The sequence below is a fragment of the Eptesicus fuscus genome, chromosome 9, assembly GCF_027574615.1.
Source record: "Eptesicus fuscus isolate TK198812 chromosome 9, DD_ASM_mEF_20220401, whole genome shotgun sequence".
In the NCBI taxonomy this organism is placed as follows: domain Eukaryota; kingdom Metazoa; phylum Chordata; class Mammalia; order Chiroptera; family Vespertilionidae; genus Eptesicus; species Eptesicus fuscus.
The window spans coordinates 88477479-88499748 of NC_072481.1; the positions used below are offsets into that span (position 1 = coordinate 88477479).

The 22270-nt window shown below is 43.8% G+C and overlaps 1 protein-coding gene across 2 annotated transcripts in view; it reads left to right on the top strand.

The window, feature by feature from the left end:
* The window catches only part of SSR1 (signal sequence receptor subunit 1), a 42228-nt gene extending 21328 nt beyond the window's left edge, over positions 1–20900 (top strand). The window contains exons 8-9 of one of the 2 annotated variants that reach the window (XM_028130157.2): positions 1932–1995; positions 20083–20900. In XM_028130157.2, coding sequence (XP_027985958.2) covers positions 1932–1995; positions 20083–20107 — 89 coding nt within the window. In that variant the 3' untranslated portion in view covers positions 20108–20900. Of the gene's footprint in view, positions 1–1931; positions 4218–20082 lie in introns of those variants that run through there. The other variant, XM_008154850.3, reaches the window with a different exon arrangement.
* The last annotated feature ends 1370 nt before the right edge of the window (positions 20901–22270 follow it).

Genomic DNA, 22270 nt, shown 5'->3' on the forward strand with positions numbered 1-22270 from the left:
AGGATAGAATGGAAAAAAAACAAAAGAGATTTTGAAGGTCATGGAGCAGGAGGTCTGTCTGGAAGGTGCCTTAAGCTTTGAGGAATTACTTTTAGAAAGAGGGGTGGTATAAAGAGTAGGACATATAAGAGGCCAATATTTAACTTGGCAGGAGCTTTTATTCATATATCTCACTCATGAGAATGTAAATGAAGGAAGGGTACTTTGGAACAATTGTAATTCATTGCGAATAAGTTTTTTCTTGATTTGTTATTAATAAGTTTCACTAAAATTTTGCCTTTGTCATCTAAAAATGAAAAGGGTTGCAGGGAGATATGATTTCACTACAGTTAATTTCTAAGTTTTTTTAGGGTTTGGGGTGGTGATGATAAGTGGGGGGTTGGGCTGAAAAGCATCATTATACACATTGTTCTTTGCTGAAATAAAATGCCGCTCTCTGAGTTATTGAGATATTTGGAGCCATTTTTCCAAAAGCTTGGTGACTCCAGAATGCTCTTACTCTGTTTCTCATTTTTCTGCTTCCTAACTTTGATGTGCTACACAGGCAGGTGATGAAGGCTTGTTCTATGCATTCCCGTATTTAAAAACCTGCTGCAGGTGTTTGAAATTGTTGGAAGTCAGTGATCACCACTTCACATCTGCTTAGTAACAGCAATATTCACACAGATGGCTATTAGATTCTAAAGTACTTTTTGAATCCTCAAAAATTATATTCAGCATATTGTTTAGTTTTTTAATTATTTGGAAATTGGTAAATTGTGTAAAGGCAGTAGTTCTTAGTCTAACCTTTTAGAAAATCTGATGAAAGTTGTAGGCTGTCTTCATCAGAAAAATGCTTCTATGCTCAGTTTTAGATAAGTTGAACCCCTTAAATAACATTACTAACTTATCTAATAAATGTGGGTTTTCATGTGATATGTAGACTTAGTCTTAATATTTGAATCATTAAAGCTTAAGCAGATTTTTAAAAAAGATTTTTAGTTTCTAAATATGCTTAATAAAAATCTATTATGTATTTTTAAAATATAGGCATGGTCTAGTAATTTTGGAAAATAAAAATATCTTTTAGGCACATTATATTTTTCATACCATTGTTCATGAAATGCTTACAAATGAACCCCATACTTTGGTGAAAACATCTTTTTCCAGCCCTTCATTTAAAAAAAAAAAAAAAAACTGGAAAAATAATTACTTATTCCACAAAGAGAGCTTATGTTCCTAATTTGAAAAGTGCTCCTACAAAATAAGAAGCCACAATGGTCAGAGAGAATTAAGCCCTTCCTTTTTTAAAGAAACTTAAAGATGACTCTTACTGAAAGTAGAAGAAACTCACTACCAATTTATTTTTTGTTTGATAGTCCCCACTAAGACTCTTAACATAAGATATAAAGAGAAAAAAGGAAAAGCATAATGTTTACCAGTATGTGTGTAGGATGGTCTTAGGATTGATATACTATCTTAATTTCCTACTGCTTATTCCAGGTAATTCTATGAAATTGCCAACTGCATGGCTGCATTTGTAAATACTGTCTTTAATTTTGTAACCAATATAAATATTTTTGAGCTGCAAATTTCATACATTTTACACTATTTCCAAAGTGTTTACTTATGCACGCATAATCATGTTAAATTGTAGAAGTCAAGATTTTGCATGGTGGCTCCTATGTTACGGTAACTAAGATTGTATCTTTTCTCACCCTAATTGCAAAAGTTTTGTTTTAGTTCAGTTAGCTCTTGAAGGATTGATTATTTTGAAGGTTAGTTAAAATACCTAAACTAGATAAGAGGCATTTATTACTAGATGGCATATTTTTGCATGTATGCTTGTTTTTTGAGCTTAATTGTAAAGTTGAAGGGAAATGCTTTTTTTAAATGTCTTGAATCTAACATATCTATAATAGGCAAATTCAAAACTTTCTCTTTTCTTACAGATAAAGCTTCACCAAGAAGGTTGCCCAGGAAGCGGGCACAGAAGAGATCAGTGGGATCTGATGAGTAAATGTTCCTTTGTGCAACAATTCAGTCTTTACTTAACCTGCCCTAATGTTTTTCGGCCTGATGGGAATTAGTGCAGAGAAGCCATATCACCATAGAAGGCAACTACTACTTATGTGTGGACTGAGCAATCAGAGTCTGTGGCGATAATATTTTTGAACGTGCACTGCATTCATTTTTCTAAAGTAACAAATTTGTTTTTTTAACCATTAAAATCTATGTGTGTGTGTGTTTGTGTGTGTGTATGTGAGCAGTTGGTCTTACCAGAATCATCGTTGAACTCCCTGAAGCATGCCTTTAGAATACTGAATATATTAATTGCCTTTCTTGTTGACATTTTTGATATTTTCTCCCCAAAGTCCATATTTGTCCGATATTATTATAGATGTCCCATGCTGGACTGTTTAAAGAGAATAACTTGTTTCGTCCTTAGAATCCCAGTTGATAGAACAAATCAGCATCTGGTGGTCATCATGGCTGTCTTACAACTAGTATTCTAAAGGCACAGCAGGAGCAGCTGCTGTTTAGCAGTAGAGCTGTTTGGTATTTTGCTGCTGTTTCCTATAATATGCACCTTCAGAACACTTCCCAAATGAGTTCAAGGGATCTCTAGCAACAAAATTGTGAAACATGAAAATTCTGCTGATTTTGGTATATAAAATCCACCCCACTCTCTTTTTTTATCAAAAAGAAAATGGTGTCCTTGTGGAAACTGAGTTGTTGTGTTGACCATTATTGTTCTATTTCTTACCCAAGGGATAGCTTTGGAATGATTTTAGACCTATTTAGTTATTTTTTGAAGAGATCATTTGTCTCTCCTTAGTAGAAGTATTTTACTTAAGAAAAGTTGCCTTGACTACAGACTAAGCAAAAGGCCAGTTTATAAGGGCAGAGATATATTCCAACTAATTCTAATTTAAGAAAATATAGTTGGGTATTTTTTAGATGGTTAATCAATTGTTTTTTATCTAATCTTTTGGGGATTTTGGTTGTTGATATAACCTTTTTTTTAGTTCATCTGAAGAATTCCAAACTTTTAAGCACTCAATATCTAAAAACCAAAATTAAATTGGACTTCATAAAATTCACTTAGAGAGTTACTCTTGCCCTAAGTATTAAATTAAGTTTGGCATTATTGTCAGACTGGATAAAAGGTAAAGTATAATAGAATGAACAAATAAGAGGCTTTTCCCCTCTATCTTTAAGCCATATTCTTCCATGTATATTTTGTAAGGAAATGGTATGTGAAATTTTAGTGGCTGTTCAATTCCTGATTGTCTTCATTATAAATTAACTGACCGCTCCCCACCTGTACCCATGCCCACACAAAACAATGAAAAGAAACAAAACACACACACAATCTTTCCAAGTTGTTTTAAGTATTTAAACATCGGAGCCAAAGTCAATGACAAAATAGAAGTCATTGTATAGTTATTAATCACATTGCAAGTAGGGGTGAAGGTGTCACATTATTTGTGTTGGCATTGCTGCACTATAAACTTCTATACCTGTAATATAAAGTGTTTTGAGTTTTTAATTGGGCTGAATAATCAGTTTATTTTGAAAAAGCTCTATGAACGCTAAGAGACTGCATGGTTTTTTTGTTAAATGTAATAAGGAGGCCCTTGCACCTTCTCAAGGAATGTATTCCCAGATATTTTTGTGAGTGTCCCAAGTTTGTGAAACTACTAGAACATAATGCAGTGAGATGTGATTACAGAATTTAAGTGACCTCTAGAGAATTTTATCAACAACCTGGTAATGCTGAGACAGTGGCAAAGCCACATTGACTGCCAGGTGCCACCCCTTCTAACCTCTAAGTAATTTGCCTTACATACTAGCCTCTCCATTTCTGAGGTTCAAGTTTGTACCTCAGAAATTATTTGTCATGTTTTATTTTTTTAGCATAGGAACACTTGAAAACTCAGGTGCTGGGGGGTCTTCTCTAGTATCAGTAAGTGTTTAGCAGGAACTAACTGTAATAAATGGAATTCAATTCCACACATGGTTTGTTCAAGCACACTTAATAAGTAGTCTATTTTTTAAATGTAAATATTTGGATGAAGTTTTTGTTTGTTTTGAAATATTCATTTGCTACATTAACCATGGTTTCAGAATTTACCATTTGAACAATTTGGTTTCAAAATCTGTAAAATGAACTAAGAATCTTGTGTATCAATTCAGATATGTGAGAATATGTGTTTATAAAGCGTGGATCTTGCTTTGGTTGTATAGCTTCATCATTCATTTCATGGATATCAATAGCAAATGACATTTAAAACTATTCCTGCCCTCTGAGGTGTTGGAGTGGGGAAGGGAAATGGGACCTCCCAGGTAGAAACCTGAGGAAAAGAGAAATCACAAGGAAAGGAGCCTTGACTTGATTTTAGTGATTTTTAATTTAATTTAAATTTTAAATTTTTATTTATTTATTTTTAAAATATATTTTAGTGATTCTCTACAGAGAGGAAAGGAGAGGGATAGGGAGTTAGAAACATCCATCAGCTGCCTCCTGCACACCCCACCCACAGTGGGGATGTGCCCGCAACCAAGGTACATGCCCCCGATAGGAATCGAACCTGGGACCCCTCAGTCCGCAGGCTGACACTCTATCCACTGAGCCAAATCAGTCAGGGCTGATGTTTTTAATTTTAAATAAGCTTCAGATCATAGTGACTTTGATAGGAAAAGACAAATTTAGATCTTAAATATATATTTAAAAGCCACTGCCTTAAAGGTGTATTTGCAATGCATCAGCCTGTAATTGTATTTTGGCTCTGTTTGGGAGAAGTAAGTGGTAGTAATGTGATATCAAAACTTGGACTTAATGACTTGAGTTATTTGGGAGCTACAGTAGTAGATAAATGTAATGTAATATAATATATAATAGCATTTATCTTTTGTGATACAATGATATCCATACCCTTGGTATGAAGGAAAATTTATTTGTTTAGTGCATTTAAATAATGTGATTTTTCTTTTTTTAACCATGAACTCAGCACTACGCATCATCTCTCACCAAGGTTTTGATAGGTTACACCCTTGATTTTTCAGTATTTCAGTTTCAAAAATAGATGTTAGGTTAAATTTTAAAACACTTTCTGCCCTTAGCCAGTTTGGCTCAGTGGATAGAGGATCGGCCTGCGGGCTAAAGTGTCCTGGGTTCAATTCTGTTCAAGGGCATGTACCTCGGTTGCAGGCTCCTCCCCGGCTGGGTCCTCCTTGGGGCTTGTGCAGGAGGAAGCCAATTAATGTGTTTCTCTCACATTGATATTTCTCTCTGTCTTTCCCTCTCCCACTCTCTCCAAAAATCAATGGGAAAATATCCTTGGATGAGGATTAAAAAACAACAACAACAAAAATACTTCCTGATACATTTGAAATAATTAACCACAGTTTGGGAGAGCATCATTTATAGTTGTAAAATTAATCTGTTCTGATTTTATTAAATAACTAGAGGCCCGGTGCATGAATTCGTGCACAGGTGGGGTCCGGCCAGCCTGTCCCGATGGGGGTCCATTGGGCTGGGCCAGTTGTGGGGAAGGGGCCTCAGGTGGTTGGCCGGCTGGCCCCGCCCCCTGATCGGGACCCAGATCAGGCTGGTTGGCTGCCGCAGTGTGCGTCATAACCACCAGTTCTGGTTGTTCCACCATTCTGGTCACTGGGCTTTTATGTATAGAGATATCCTACTTTGAATTAGATCTCCAGCTTAGTGAGGAGCAAGGTACAGTGCTAAGGTATGGGTACCGTTTAGCTGCCTTTTTTAAGACAGAAAGGAGCTCATTTATTAAACATCAGCCATGCACTGTTTTCTGTTGGGACTTTCATTCATCTCATAAACCTTCACAACAATTCACTGAAGCAAGCTGATAACTGTTCTCATTTTACAGGTGGAAAAACCAAAATCTGAGTTTGAGTAGCTTGCTCGAGGTCACACATTGAATATGGATTCAGAGCTGTCTTATTCTAAAACACATGTTCTTTCCCCTCTACTGTGTTTCAGAAGGAAATTTTATAAAACCAAGCATTTGGGCAGCTTACAAATGCTTGGTTTTCCAGAGTCCAGCAATAAGTTCAAATAACCCCAGTGTGGAATATACTATATATACACACTTGCTATACTGTACAGTAGTGCACAAGTGCCACTCAACTCCAGAACACAAACCCCAGAGTCTTCTGAGCTGTTATCAATTGATTTGTCTGTTAATGTTGTGGTATGTACATATAATTTTTTTGAATTTGATACTGCATTTTTATATGATAATTTAGTTATCCACATATGCCCTACTTAATCTCTGACAATGACATCTCTTTAAATGTCCCCTTGATTTAAAGAAATGGCCTTTAAAAACATTTTCATCAAAATAGATTTTCTAATTTGATTGTATTTTCAAGTTGTAAAGGGTTGAAAGATACATCCTCATGTTAGAGATGAGAGGGAAGTAAGTATCTATTTGTTGGGTTATACAACCAGCCAATTATAGAACTGGGATTACAGGTTCAGGTCATATATCACAACCGAAGATGATTTGACTAGGGCTTTTCTTATTCTCCTCTTCCTTATGTAGATTTCTGTGTGGTACCCATGACAACCTATCATCTTGTTGACATGTCTATCCTGCTAGGCTGTGAGCTTATATCTTGTTTGCTTTTTATTCCCAGGTTCTAGTTCATGATTTTCAGGTGGAAACCTATCATAAGGTGTTCAAAGAAATAAGAAAATGTGGGCCAAATTTTCACAAGTTATATTTCCATGGCATTGTGTAGAGAAATATTCCTGGTGATAATCCAGTCTCATTGGTAGTTCTGTGATGTTGCATAGAGAGGTGATGTGGTATGCCAGCTTGGGGATTAGGATGTAGTCAGCCCTGGCCTCTAAACACCAGTGACCTTCAGAAGGCAGCTCATCTCTAGAGTTTTGATGTGTGCTTGTAAAATTGAGAGACAAATGAAGTGTCCGTTCCAAATTTACTCTGTTACCTACAGTGTTAAGTGATTCTTCCTTAAATCTAGTTTACTCAGAAAAAAAAAATGAACTAAGGTATAGAATGGACTCATGTCAGTCTTCCTGGGCTCAAAGTCCCAGCTCCCTCCTCTTAGTTGGAGGCGAATAACCTCTCTGGGCTTCAGTTTTGTGCTTAGCACATTGTCCATTGCAACGGAAGCCATGTGAGTGACGGCTGCTGCTGTTGTGGGCACTGGGTTGTCACAGCATTCTGTGAAGCATGGGAAGGGAAGGAAGTGCATATGGTACTTTTTGGACTTGGATGTGGAGTGATAGTTAAATTCTATTGCGTAGAAAAATTACAGTAAACATTCTTTTTTAAACTACAGAGTAAAAGTCTTAAGATGAACATGAAACGTAGGTAGTTCTGTGGATTTAATAATGAACCAGAGTAATAAGACTGCCAAGGGGAGTTCTTGTAATAAATCTGTTAGAATCCACACATCTAATTGAGAATTACCTTTTTCAGACACTTGGAGAGGCTACGTGTTTCCCAGTATTTCCATTCTTTGAACTTAGAATTTCTTTCGGATTTATACTCTAAGCCGCTTAATAAACAAAAAATACTTACATATTGTTTTTCAGAATCTGTGTGGTCTCCCATCCTAATCACATTATCATAATAGGTGCTCCAGCTCTAAAGCCATTTTAGAAAGCAGTGTGAGAAATATTTTAAACGGGAATAGTGTTTGGATTGAGCTGATGTATATCAGGCCTCTGCTCTACTCTTCCAAATGCATTCTCATTCAGTCCTCACAGCTACCCTAGGTAACTCCTTATCCATGATGAAACAGCCTCCAGGAGACCAGAGGTACCCACACTGTAGGTTTGGTGCATTGCCTTCTCCACCTTAGTTTGAAAAAGGTGTATGTACACTTCGTTTGGGAGCACATTCACATTAACGCACAAAATATACTTATCTGTGTTCTGGTTGCATCATTTGGAATTTGCTTGATTATTTTCTCTGAGATAGACATCTATCTGGCACTGCTCAAAGTCAAGCTACGTTTATAAATACTCTTCAACAGTGGCTCTCTTGAAAGGATCTGTTGCCATCACCCTCCGCACAAGATTTAAACCAGTGGTCCTCAGTGCATGTGAGACTAGGACTTCTCTGCCCTTGAACTCCCCTGGGTTTATTAGAGTCGTATGTATTATAAGGTCTTGCATTTAATATTTCATACTGTTCATAATTGTTAACTTTTCATGGCTAAAAGTACTATTATGTATTTGTAAATTTGTCCGTAAAAGCTGATGGCACTGTCCACTAAAGGGAAAGTAAATCTAGACAGGCTATAGACTGCTGGTCCTGAAGCTGTCTTCAAGAACAGTGGCGGCAGGACCACTCCGCGTGGTGGTATGAGATTGGTTTCACTTGTCTTTGACCTTAGTTGAACCCACCTGGATAACACTTATCTGGTTTACACCAAAGCCCCTGCCTAGAATTACTCTCATTTCAGAAACCACTACAGTGGCTTTTCACATGTGGCGACAGGGCTGGTTTTAAGGAGATATCCTGTACATGTGGGGTCTTGGTCATGTCTGCACAGTGAAGACATTGCTAACTACTGTCTACACAAGTGTTCACCACTCTCACTGACTCTTACTGTCACCAGGTCCTATCTTCCAGGTTCTTAAGAGACTTGACCTTCAGTTGTGCACCTCCTTGCCTATCATCCTCTCATCTCTGGCTGCTTTCCTGCTGTGTCCACCTTTACAAAAACCTTCATGTCTTGAATCTTTTGCATGATTCTCTTGCCCCTGTTTTTCTGTTTTGTTTCCCTCTTTGTAAAAATATATCCTAAGCAATTGGTTTCCTTTTCCTCTCCAGGCTTTCAATCTTTTAAATTTCCTTCAATTTAGCTCATGCCCCCCCCCCCCAAAAAAACAAAAACAAACAACAACACGTTCTCTTGGAATCTCATGGCTCCCTACTGGCCAGTCTTCTTTAGTCTCAATTCTCCAGCCTCAACTTGTGCATATAACCCAGGGACCACCACCCTCCAAATTCCCCTTAGCTTCTATGACCTGCTCTTACGAAACTCCTCTCTTTTCTGACTAACCCAACTCAGGCTTCCTCCCGCTCTGTACTAGCCTTGGCAGAGTTCTCATGGTGGTCATCATGTCTTCATCTGTTAACTGTGTATTTCCTCAATCCTAATGTTTGAGATCTAAAGTACTGTCTTAGTACCATTCTGTCTACGATTCGTTTTCACTTAAATTTTCTATTGTAACCCCAAACCATCAAATCACAGATGCTTATTTCCCTCCATAAACCTCCCCAGTCTAACTTCTTGCATTCTTCAGTAACATGGCTCCTATTTATCCCACATTGAATCTTAAAGAGCCCCAAGTATGATGACTTACCTGTAAGTATTTAATAAATGTTTTCTAATTTTTAGCTCTGCTATGAATTAGATTTCAGTTCTTGCCACTTCAAAATCTAACAATTTAAGAACTTAAAAACCCCCAAAATCATTCGGTATAGGCAAAATACCTCTGGTTCAAAATTTATCTTTTTACATAAAAATTTTCCCAAAATCTTGGGTTTGCTGTTTTAATTCTAAGGCTTGAACACTTGAAATGTGATCTCTAAGTGTGTGTGTGTGTGTGTGTGTGTGTGTGTGTGTGTGTGTGTGTGTTTTCAGAGTGGGAGAGGGAGAGGAAGCGAGAGATAGAAACATCAGTGATGAGAGAGAATCATTGATTGGCGGCCTCCTGCATGCCCCCGACTGGGGATCGAGCCCACAACCTGGCCATGTGCCCTGATCAGGAATCGAACCGTGATCTCCCGGTTCATAGGTTAATGCTCAACCACTGAGCCACGCCAGCGGGGCATGATCTCTAGCTGTGTGTTTTAATCCAGTTGCTTATGACAGAACTTGCTCCTGCAGTGTGAGGTTTAGCTGTTGACTGTCTGAGAATGTTATCTGGCTATCTTTTATGACTTTGTGAAAGGAGGGCTGTGAGTCCATAAAAATCTTGTGCAGCTTTGAGAAGTACCCCTGCTCTAGAAGTATCTGGGAATCACAGCCTTTCCTGTTTGGTAAACACATCACTGACCTGCCACTTAAAACTGGTCTGCTGTCCTGTCAAATGCATCTTTCTTACATATCCCTTAACGAAGGGTAGTCTTCAAAGTACTTGTGTGCAATACAAAATGTTTCCTAAGTGTCAACACAGGTTACTGCTAGGTCTTTTTTTTTTTTTTTTTTTTTTTTTTTTTGCTGCTGCTTAAAGATGAGAAGCACAAAGGAAATCTAAAATATTAAGCAAAAAGTAAAACAGAAACTAAAAGATAATTTGGGTATTCAACTTCCTAATAGTAAACTAATTTTCCCATGGAATTTGTAAAAAGACTTCACACATTCTCTGCATGTAAAATTCGGGTATTAAGTAACAGTCTTGTTTTAGAATAATGATACTTTAGGATGAGTTTGCATTGCTCTTTGGCTGGCAGCTAGTTGACATCAGATGATGCTCATTAGACACCCCCCATCCCCGTACTGAGAGTTTGGGTTCCCAGTAAATGTGGAAACTGCATACTCTGACCATTTAGACATTTGTAAGTGAGTAGAGATGGGCCTTGGACTTAATTTTCTCATCTGTGTGTCAGTGAGTCAGTAGTGCCTAGACTTTCCTTCTTTTCAAGGTTTTATTGAAAGTGGTAGAACTGAACTGGGAAAAGTAACTTGATTAGGGGCTGTGCCAGCTGGAGAGTTGTCTCTAACTGTGTAATGTTAGAGACCAGCATTGAAATATCTTCTCTACGTGCTTAAAATGCTCAGTATTAAGTAAATTTGAGATTTGCCCAAGATCTGAAAGGACATATACAAAATGCTAAAGCAGAACCCAAGATGGTGGCATAGGTAAACACACCTAAACTGCGGCCGTGCACAACAATTTCAAAACTACAACTAAAAGACAAAACATCTATCACCCAGAGCCACGGGAGGGCTGGCTGAGTGGAAGTTCTACAACCAGACGGAGAGAGGGGAGCAATGTGCACAAACGCTGAAAAGCTGAGGTACAGGGGTGCACGCGCGATACGGGCTAGCGGCGGATCCTGGCTGGCGGTGGGCGTTGCTTTCTTCAACCCAACGGGGAGACGCGCGAGACCCAAACTCCTACAGGGAGAAGCTGGACTGTCTGCCATCGGGTCGGAAAGTGAGGGTGGCTTGCTTGCAGAGCTGCGCGGAGGAATAATTGTTGGCTGCGCTGGGGCGCGATACGCGGGGACGTGGTTGGAGGCACGGGACGGCTGGCTACCAGCCATTGCTGTTTGCCACGCCCTAGCCTGGTGACGCCCTGAGACTCCACCCCGCACAACCTACAAACTCACCCAAGCTCCAAGCAGCAGCTTTTGCATATGAATGGCCTTCACTCTTGCTGCTAACTTGCAAACCGGTTCAGACAGCTCCATAATTTACAAATCCCAAGCAGGGAGGAGAGGACTGTGGTTCTCGCTATAGCTCCTGCACGGTGACCTCAGACAGTAGCTGACCTGCACCCCATTGGAGATCCAGAAGCCAGTGTACCTAGGGGTGAGACACAGATTTCAACTCCTCACATCCATAAGTGACAGTACCTAGGGGTGAGACACAGATTTCAACTCCTCACATCCATAAGTGACACATTCAAGAGGCAGACTCAGTGAGCACCAAAGCCCCACTGAAACAGGTCCTGCACCATAAGCGTGTCTCCAGCGCAGCAGTTCTTCCATTATAAACACAGCGGGTCCCCACAGCCAATTGGCCTGGAGGACAATTCCTCCCAGGGTACCAACAGCAATCAAGGCTTAACTACACCAAGACTGCACTCGCCCCACAAAGGGGTGTACCAAGACCATCCACCTCGGGTGATTGGGGAGGCTGAGCTACTGGCTCCTGTGGGTCACCTACCACACAAAGCCGCTCCATCAACACAGGGAAGCAGCCAAAATGCGGAGACACAGAGGCATGTCATGAAAGGGGGCAATGGAGGAAAGCAAACTACGGGACGACATGGAGTTCAGGACCACATTTATAAGGTTAGTCAAGAATCTTCTAAAAACTGAGAAACTTGATGAGAACTTCAAGGACCTTAATGAGGATGCCAGAAAAATGGAAAAGGACCAGTCAGAAATGAAGCATACACTGTCTGAAATAAAGAATATACAGAAACTCAACTGTAGATCAACATACCCCAAGAATCAAACCAAAGATCTGAAATATGAGGAAACAAAAAACACCCAACCAGAAAAACAAAAAGAAAAGAGGATCCAAAAATATGAAGATAATGTACGGAGCCTCTGGGACAACTTTAAGCGTACCAACATCTGAATTTTTGGGGTGCCAGAAGAAGAGAAAGAGCAAAATATTGAAAACCTATTAGAGGAAATAATGACAGAAAACTTTTCCCCACCTGGTGAAAGAAATAGACCTACAAGTTCAGGAAGTGCACAGAACCCCAAAAAAGAGGAATCCAAAGAGGACCACACCAAGACACATCATAATTAAAATGCCAAGAGCAAAAGACAAAGAGAATCTTGAAAGCAGCAAGAGAAAAACAGTTAGTTACCTACAAGGGAGTACCCATACGAATGTCAGCTGATTTCTCAACAGAAACTATGGAGGCCAGAAGGGACTGGCAAGAAATATTCAAAGTGATGAACAGCAAGAACCTACAACCAAGATTGCTCTACCCAGCAAAGCTATCATTCAGAATTGAAGGTCAGACAAAGAGCTTCACAGACAAGAAAAAGCTAAAGGAGTTCACCACCACCAAACCAGGATTACATGAAATGCTGAAGGGTATTCTTTAAGAAGAGAAGAAGAAGAAAAAAGGTAAAGATAAAAATTATGAACAACAAAAAGACATCAAATACATACCTACCAACAAGTGAATCTAAAAATCAAGTGAATAAAAAGTCTGAAGAATAGAATGGACTGGTGAATATAATGGAATCAGGGACATAGAAAGGGAGTAGACTGACAATTCTCAGGGGGAAAGGAGTCTGAGGGGTGTAGGAAGAGATTAGACAAAAGTCTTACACCTATGGATGAAGACAGTAGTGGGGGGGAAGGGCATGGGGAATCGGGTGGAGGGGAGCTATGGAAAAAAAAAAGAGAGGAACACCTGTAATAATCTGAACAATAAAGATTGATTTTTAAAAATGCTAAAGCAGTTTTTGTAGCAAGGTGGTGTATTGTTTTCCATTTCAAAATGTTTGTAATGTACGTATATTTTATAACAGAAGAAATAAATAAAAATGTTAAATTTGCCTGAGCCTTTTATGGTGATCATCACAGGGCTGTGGGCAACTTTTCTGTAGCCCCAAAAGAAAATGAGCCCTTTTTAAAACTTGAGTGTATAGCCACTTTTCATATTCAAAGAAAATCAAGGTAGAGTATTACTGGAAAATGCTTGAAATTAGTTCTCCTTTAAAGGAGCCCAAGCTTCCCATCTGTTACTTTTTAAAATTAGTAAGCCACCTGTAGCCACTGCTGGCTGGGAACCCTCCCCGGCCTCCTGTTCACTTGGGTGAACATGGACTCTCTGCCATCACCTGTAGGTCCTCCAAATCTGGTCCTTACCTGCCTCTGGCCCTCTGCTTCCCTCTGGCCTGGCCATGTCAGTAAGTCCCTCAGCCCCCACACCATCCCTTGCCCATTCATTAGCCTTCCCTGACCTGCTTCCCTCATTGAAGGCAAGCACCTGCATCACAGCACTCTTGTCTATTGTCCTTATACCCTTACCACTGCCTGAAACTTCCTTATCCTTTCCTTACCTGTCACACTCTGGAAATGTAAGCTTCATAACAGCAAGAATTCAGTCTTCTTTGTCACCAGATCACTAAGTCTAAAAACAATACATGGCACATGGTAGATGGTAAATCAATATGAATTATTTAATTATCACAACTATACAGTGAAGTGGATACACAGACCCATTTTGCAGATGAGGAAGTTAAATACCCAAGTTAAATAACTAAAAGTCACTCTAATAAGTGGCAAATTTGAGGTTGGAACACAGGCCCATCTTTCCAGAGCCTTCATGTGACACTAATGCTGCCTCATAGTATGGAAGGCCTGGGGTGAATTGCCATCTCTGCCGTAGGCACAACCTTCCAGGCCTGTGCAGGGCTGCACCTTGGGAATGAGCGGCTGCAATGGCCCTTTGGCTATACATTGCAGCTCCACCAGGAAGTGCTTACCAGAACGAAACAGGAACCCGCCTAGGAGGTGGTCTGGAGCTGCTGTGAGTGTGTGTGGTGCATGTGCATCCCTTAGGTGACTTCTAGAAAAGGGACACAATAGGGAAATCACAGCCAGAGCTTCAAAATGAAGTTCCTGAAGTTGTAAGCTTAAACATTTTTCTCTTAAATTCATAATGACAAGCTTAGTGAATGATACCAAGTTGAAATAACTAAGCTCATTTTTTATAATTTTACTCCTCTAATATTACTCCTCTGCAAGAATTCTCCAAGTGATACTAAGGCATTTTAAAAGCATAACCTTTACTCCCAAGCTCCCCTGATACCTGTCAGCATGGATGTGTTTTGGTGCCCCCTGCTGCTCATGAGTGGTACAGCAGTGAACAACCCATTCCCAGGGCTGCCGGTTGGCATTGCCAGAAAGGTGCCAAAGGATTGGGAAGATAAGTCTGTTAGGAATTGTTCACTTCTAAAGCAAACGACCTACTCCAATCAGCCTATGCATGCTGTACTTCACCCAGACCCCAAAAGTACACATCAAATTAAAGTGAAAAATACTGCTTTTGCTAAGACTTCAAGAAATTATCTGGGCTTTTAAGTTATTTGAATGATCATGTCAGTAAAAAGGTGAATGCTGGAAAACGCCCCCCTGGGGTCACCTTAGAGCTGGCTGACCACACTCAGTGTGTTCTCTGGATTCATCTTGTCTCTTGGGAGAAGCGTGGTATTAGAGGACACCGAGCCATTGCCCCTCTGCTCCGCCTCCATCATGTCCATATATATACAATACATGTGTTTATTTTGGATGAACTGAGCAAATATTTTCATTGGACATCAATATAGTAAGATGGTTAACTGCAGTTGGAATTAGAACTTGTTTGAATCAAGACCTTGGGAATGAGCGGCTGCAATGGCCCCTTGGCTATACATTGCAGCTCCACCAGGAAGTGCTTACCAGAACGAAACAGGAACTTACTGGCAAGATAATCTTAGACAAGTTACTAACTGGTCTCAGCCTGTTTCTCCATCTGTAAAATGGGGACAATAGTAATTAGAGTTATTACTAATATTCAGTGAATATTTATAAAGCCCTCACTATATGTCAAGTGTTTTGTTGAATTTTTAAAACCATCACATGAAAAAAACCTGAACAAAAAACAAACAAACAAAACTGATTTTAATGCCTACCCCAGAATAACCTAATTTTCTCTTTGAGGAATGTTTCTTTTCCTCACTACATAAGCAATATTTACTTGATAGCCAACTGAAAACCATGAACCTATTTTCAAAAGGTGTGTTCCTCTTCCCCCTGTACTTAATGGAGCCTCATAGGGTATTAGAGTTGGAAAGAATCTTAACAATCATCCATCCAGCTACTTGGCCAGTACAGGGCTCCTTAGGGACACCTACACCAACTAGGTGGCCCATCCCATTATTGGATAGCTTAACTGTCAGTTCTTTCTTGAACCCAAATAAACTTCCTTGTGATAATTGGTCACGTAAAACCTTACATATATTTTCTTGAATTAGTAGAGGCCCGGTGCACAAATTCATGCACTTGGGGGGAGGGGAGGGTCCCTCAGCCCGGCCTGTGCCCTCTCGCCCTCTCGCAGTCTGGGAGCCCTTGGGGGATGTCCGATTGATGGCTTAGGACCGCTCCCCAGCAGTTGGACATCCTTAGCACTGCCCGTGAGCCTGGTTTCTGGCTGAGCGGTGCTCCCCCTGTGGGAGCGCACTGACCACCAGGGGGCAGCTCCTGTGTTGAGCATCTGCTCCCTTGTGGTCAGTGCGCATTATAGCGACTGGTCTTTCTGCCATTCAGTTGACTTGCATATTAGCCTTTTATTATCCTATGTAATAAAAGGCTAATATGCTAAGTGTCTGGTCGTCCATTCAACCAATCAAAGCGGAATATGCTAATGATATGCTAAGGACACTCAACCGCTTGCTATGACATGCACTGACCACTAGGGTGCAGACAGTTGACTTGTTGACCAGTCGCTATGACATGCACTGACCACCAGGGGGCAGATGATCCGACCGGTAGGTTAGCCTGCTGCTGGGGTCTGGCCAATCGGGACTGAGTGAGACGGGCCGGACACACTCTGAAGCCCTCCCACAGTCCCTCCCCGGCTGGCCAACCTCCTGTGTCCCTCCCCAGCCCTGATTGTGCACCGGTGGGGTCCCTTGGCCTGGCCTGCGCCCTCTCACAATCTGGGACCCCTCGGGGGATGTCGGAGAGCTGGTTTCGGCGCGATAGCGGAACGACTGGTCGCTATGATGTGCAATGACCACTAGGGGGCAGACACTCAATGCAGGATCTGCCCCCTGGTGGTCAATGCGCTCCCACAGGGGGAGCTGCTCAGCCAGAAGCCGGGCTCATGGCTGGCTAGCACAGCGCTGGTGGCAGGAGCCTCTCCCGCCTCCGCAGCAGTCGGACATCCCCCAAGGGCTCCCAGACTGTGAGAGGGCGCAGGCTGGGCTGAGGGACACCCCCCCCCCAGGGCACAGATTTCATGCTCCGGGCCTCTAGTATAGGATATAAATTAAAGGGTCCGAAATGATTACTTGAGATACAGGATTAGAATAATTACCATTAGTTCTCTCCCTGCAAAATGCATTACTTCAACAATTCTTGATCTGAGGTAGCCACCCAAAAGGTGAGGGAGAGGTGTGGAGGTAAGGGGACAGGAGGATGTGTGTTTGAAGTGCAGAGTTCAGGGCACCATCCCCAGATCTGACTTTAGCCCTGAGCTGTGCCTGTGATCCACATTTTAATAAGCACCACTGGTTCTTACAAAACTCTACTGCAAAACTCCCCAGGAGCCTGAAGGCACTGCCTGGCTGCAATGTGAGCTGGTTGACCTGCCTGCCCCTAAGAACCAGCTGCATGGCAGGGCAGCACGTGCACCCCGGCGGGTGCCGGTGAGCCGGGACGGGGACGGGGTAGTCTTTCCTTGTACAGGGCGGGGCTGCTTTCCTTGCCCCTTCCTGTTTCCTACCCTCTTGCTGGATGCCTGAGAGGCCAACTGAAATTGGGATGCTGGTGGTGGCTGTTGATCCATTGGAGCACATGTTCTGATCTGGGACTCGTAGCATTTTCCTCGTGCTCTGTTATTTCATTCTCAGGACAACTAGCCCTAGGTGAGATAAGTTCTGGTGTCACCGTGTCGGGGAACTTGAAGCACAAACAATAAACCACCTGCTTGTGCTCACCCAGCTAGTAAGAAATAGTAAGACCCCAGCATGTGGACACAGGCAGTAGCCTCCAGGATCCCTCCCGTCCAGCGCTCGGCCACGGCTCCTGGACCTCTCCTGGGAGATCAGACGCATCCAGCCCAACACCCAGTGTCACCAAGGCCCCTCTAACACACATGGGAACTGGGCGTCTCCCTCCCCTGAACTGCTGTCTCTCAGTGTTCACTGGGTGCAGCCACTTCAAGGGGAAAAGCCTTGTTTACAGGTTCTCCTCCATCCTACCTCTCAACAGTCTCAAGTCTCCTCTCCTGTCCCTGCTGCCGCCCTGCTGGGCCTCATCCTGAAGCCCTCGCTCAGTCCTACACGTAAAGGGAGCACTTGGCGAATGCAGCAGCCCGGGGTGGTGGAGCTGGCCCCACGTGCGTGGGAGCTGGGACCCAGGCTCCTGTGCCGGCAAGCGCTGCTGTGACCTCCTTCACGTGGCCCTGACCTGCTCCTGTGCTCTTTCTCCGCCTCCAGCCTTTCAGCATTTCCACAGCCTGCAGGACGCAGACCAGACCTCTGCTGTTTGCCTCCCCGAACCTCGAACCTGACCTCACTAGGCCTGCTTCGGACCTGTGTCCCAGCTGAACGGCGTGTTCCCTGGGCACCCCCACTGCTGCCTCTCCCGCCTTGCACAGCCCTCCCTCCCTGCGTGGATCATGTGGACACCTGCCCCCTCCTGCTGGTCGAGCATCCCATTTGGGGGTCACCTTTAACTTTGATACAACTTTAAACTTACTCAAAAGTTGCAAAATAGTACAAAGATATTCCCTACACCCCTCACCTTCACCCAGATCATTGTTAACATTTGCCACATATATACACACACATGTTTTCTGATCTATTTGCAAGTGAATTGCAGACAATACGGCCCTTTGCCCCTGAATATATCAGAGTTGATCTCTTAAGAACAGTCTCTGGCACAACCAAATTACAGTTATCAAGATCAGCAAATTCAGTGCAATGTTTAATCTGCAGGCCACACCCCTCACAGCTACTTTCTCCTGGTGCGGGGGCCAGGCCTGGCCCACGTCCTGTGTGTAAGTGCAAACATGTCTCCTCAGCCCCTTTAATCTGAGGCGTTTCCTCAGTCGGGACACCAGCGTTTTCCAGTACAGGCTGTTGCTTTGCCGAGTGTTGCCAGCTAGAGCTTGTGTGCTGTTTCCTTGTGATTAGATTCACAGTCTGTCTCTTTGGCGGGAACAGCGTGGCAGTGATTCAAACTCTTCTCAGTGCAGCGAGTGGAGAGGCACCTGATGCTGCTGACCGTCCCTTTATTGCAGTGGTTCTCCACCTTCCTAATGCCGCGGCCCTTTCATACAGCTCCTCATGTTGTGGGGACCCCCAACCATAAAATTATTTTCGTTGCTACTTCATAACTGTAATTTTGCTACTGTTATGAATCGTAATGTAAATATCTGTGTTTTCCGATGGTCTTAGGCTCTACAGCAGCGGTTCTCAACCTGTGGGTCGCCTAAGACCATTGGAAAACACAGATATTTACATTACGATTCATTAACAGTAGCAAAATTACAGTTATGAAGTAGCAACGAAAATAATTTTATGGTTGGGGGTCACCACAACATGAGGAACTGTATTAAAGGGTCGCGGCATTAGGAAGGTTGAGAACCACTGCTTTATTGTGATGTTGATATTGGGAAAGGAGGGGTCTTGTTGAGCTTTTCAACCTCAGTTTTCTTGTCACCTCTTTGAAGGAAGCTTTCTAAGGACCCCCAGCCCCCACCCCAGGCACCACAATTAGGAGTCTGTTCCCATAATGCCTTGGGCTTAGTAGCTGTTTACAAGGACTCGATTGAATTCTGGTGATAGGTTGTGTGTCTTCCACACTGGGCTGCGAGTCCCATGAGAGCATGAACACACCGTGACAGCTTCATAAATATTTGTTGAATGAATGAAAGAATGAGTGAGATATTTGAGAGCTGATTCAGTTACAAAGCAAACCCTCCAAATCTGTCCAGATGAGTCTTTGTCCTTAGTGTTTCCTGCTCTGTTCACGGAGCACGGCTAAGTTTTTGGATTTCTTTTTTTTTTTTAATATATATTTTATTGATTTTTTTACAGAGAGGAAGGGAGAGGGATAGAGTGTTAGAAACATCGATGAGAGAGAAACATCAATCAGCTGCCTCCTGCACACCTCCCGCTGGGGATGTGCCCGCAACCCAGGTACATGCCCCTGACCGGAATCGAACCTGGGACCCTTCGGTCCACAGGCTGACGCTCTATCCACTGTGCCAAACCAGTTAGGGCTTTGGATTTCTTTATATGCCAGATTCTCCATGAATGCATGGCAGTCTGACTAAAACCCAATAGAGAGGCGCAGTAGTTATCCTTCCTTTTAGGAACCACAGAATAGACTAAGTTAGAAACTTGAAACCCCGAATCCTGGAATTTTCATTTGTTTCTTCAGGGGAGGAAGGGGGGAGTGAGGGGAGATTCTCTGGGTCTTTCATGGTGAGAAATGCCGGGCCTCATAGGAGCAGCATGAGGTGTTTTCCATAGTACCCAGCCGGGCGCCGCTGAATGCAGTCACTGAATGGCTGTCCAGCCACACCGCCACCCGGCAGGGGAGTGAATCAGGGTTGTCCTGGGGCTGCTGGGAGCTCACTCTCTCCCTTTGTTGTTTCAGACGCAGGAGGAGGGAGACGCACTGACGTTGACATCAGACCCTCCTGCAGCTCTGCCATCTCCTGGTCTCCAGGTGCCTGGGCTGCACGCCCCCGAGGCTGCCACAGGAAAATCCCGTGATGCGTGGTTCCTGGAGACTGGCCGTCCTTCTGCACTGATTTGCTCCTGGTGAAACAGGACAGCACCCGGGTTCTCAGCTGGCTCCTGCTGGACGTCCTCGCCGGCAGTGGCTGTGAGGCAGGGCTGTGGCTTGTGAATAACAGCTGTTGTGCACTGTTTCCGGCGGAGAGTTCTTAGTCAAGCAGGCCTCCTTGGCCAGCCAGTAGGATGGGGATGGGGATCCCCACCCAAGAGGACTGGCTGAACCCTGTGGCCCCAGCTGTAGGCGCATTCAGTTGAGCTTGCTGTGACCCCATCACAGATGGTGACTGAGGTTGGGAGACAGTGACTCTGGGTGAGGTGACTCGGGAGCCCCTGTGACACGGTGGTTGCAACACATACTTAGTAGTTTCCAGTTTCATCTTAAGGAAGTGGTCCGGCTGAGCTGTGTGGGGAGGGGCCTCAAAGAGCCTTGGGCAACTGCAGCCATCGAGGGGGCCTCTGTAGGAGGTGCTCAGTGCCAAGACTAAAGCTTCCTGTGACTACCCGCCATTACCCTGATCAGTGAGTGGGGTCCTTCCGCCCTTGGCCATCAGGCCTGGTTCCCGCAGGTGGGAGCTTGTAATGGGCTCCCAGGGCTTTTTGATTCTGACATGCATTGAGTTGCGTTGCATTGCATTACATTGAATTGGACTGAAATAAACAGAATTGAAAGGCCTACAAACAAGTCTGAATCTCTTGCGGAGTGCCTGCCCCTGAGGAATCACAGACAGACCCTGTCTTCACTCTAGCTGGGCCTGTAACTGTAATACTGTGGAGAGAGGAGGGAAGGACATTGGGGCCCAGAAAGTAGCAGGAGCAAAGGCGCGTTGTGTGTGAGGAGTAGAGGAGAGCCTGCCTGAGCAGCTGGTGACCGTCCAGCTGACAGAGGATGCAGACGGACGCGCAGACGTGTTCCGTGGAGAGCGCACGGCTCACGAGTGGCCAGCGAACCACGTGAAGCAGAATCAACACGAGCGGAATCTTGGGGGACAGCCCCTGGAATCTGCATCTCAGAAAGCTCCACAGTGGATTTAAGGTTGGAGACTCACGGTCGGGGTGGGGACGAGCCTCTGCTGGGTGGAAGGGAGGCGTTAAATGATGTTAAGGTGGGCGCACCATGGGCTGCTGTGTCAAGTGACTAGTTGTCACACTTGAGTGCACCTCAGAATCCCCTGGAGGGCTGCCCACACACACTGCCGGGCCCCTCCTGAGATTCCGAGTCAGCCGGTCTGGGAGGGACCTGGGAACTACCTGGGAATTTGCTTGGCTGGCAGGTGCCCAGGTGGGTGATGCTGAGGCTGCCCGATAGGACGCAGTGATTCAGGGAGGACTGATCTGAGAGAGAATTCCAGGAACCCAGCCAGACTGAGGAAGCCCCACGGCTCATCTGTGGCTCTCGGAGTCAAGGCAGAGTCCTTGGAGCACTTCGGTGTGACCAGATGCATTTCCAACCTCTGACCGAGGTGTGGCCCTGGGCGTGTGACTGGCCACTGATCTGAAGGTGGGCAGGCCTGGGCCAAGCTGTCCAGAGGTTATGCTGTCTCCTGAGCAGCACCTGCAGAGGCCAGTCGCTCCGAGGCCACCTGCATGCATTTCTAGGGCTCCATGCATCCCTGCCCAGAAATGGTTTTGGTTCCCCAAGGTCACACGTGAATCCCAGATGCCTTTGGACGGCATCACCGTGGGGCCTGTAGGTCTGGAAGCATTTATTCAGCAGCAGCCTACACAGAATTGAAACCAGGCTCCACTTGAAATGACAAGCCTGTTCTTGCTGCCATCCCATTCCCACCAGCAGGGAGCTCAGCACTGCACTCAGGCCCAATTCCCAAACCCCAGCCTGCGGGTCTGTCTCCGGGGACAGCTCATGGTATCAGTTCTCTATCAGTCAAGGTCCTATCAAGAGAGAGGAAACCACTAATTAATTTGAACAGAGAAAACTTGATGCAGCTATAACGGGGTTAGAATAATGAGGTATTGGCTAGAAATCGGAGACCTCCAAACAACAGGAAAAACAGCTATAGAAGCCTCTCCCTAGGGCTGAGTTGGGC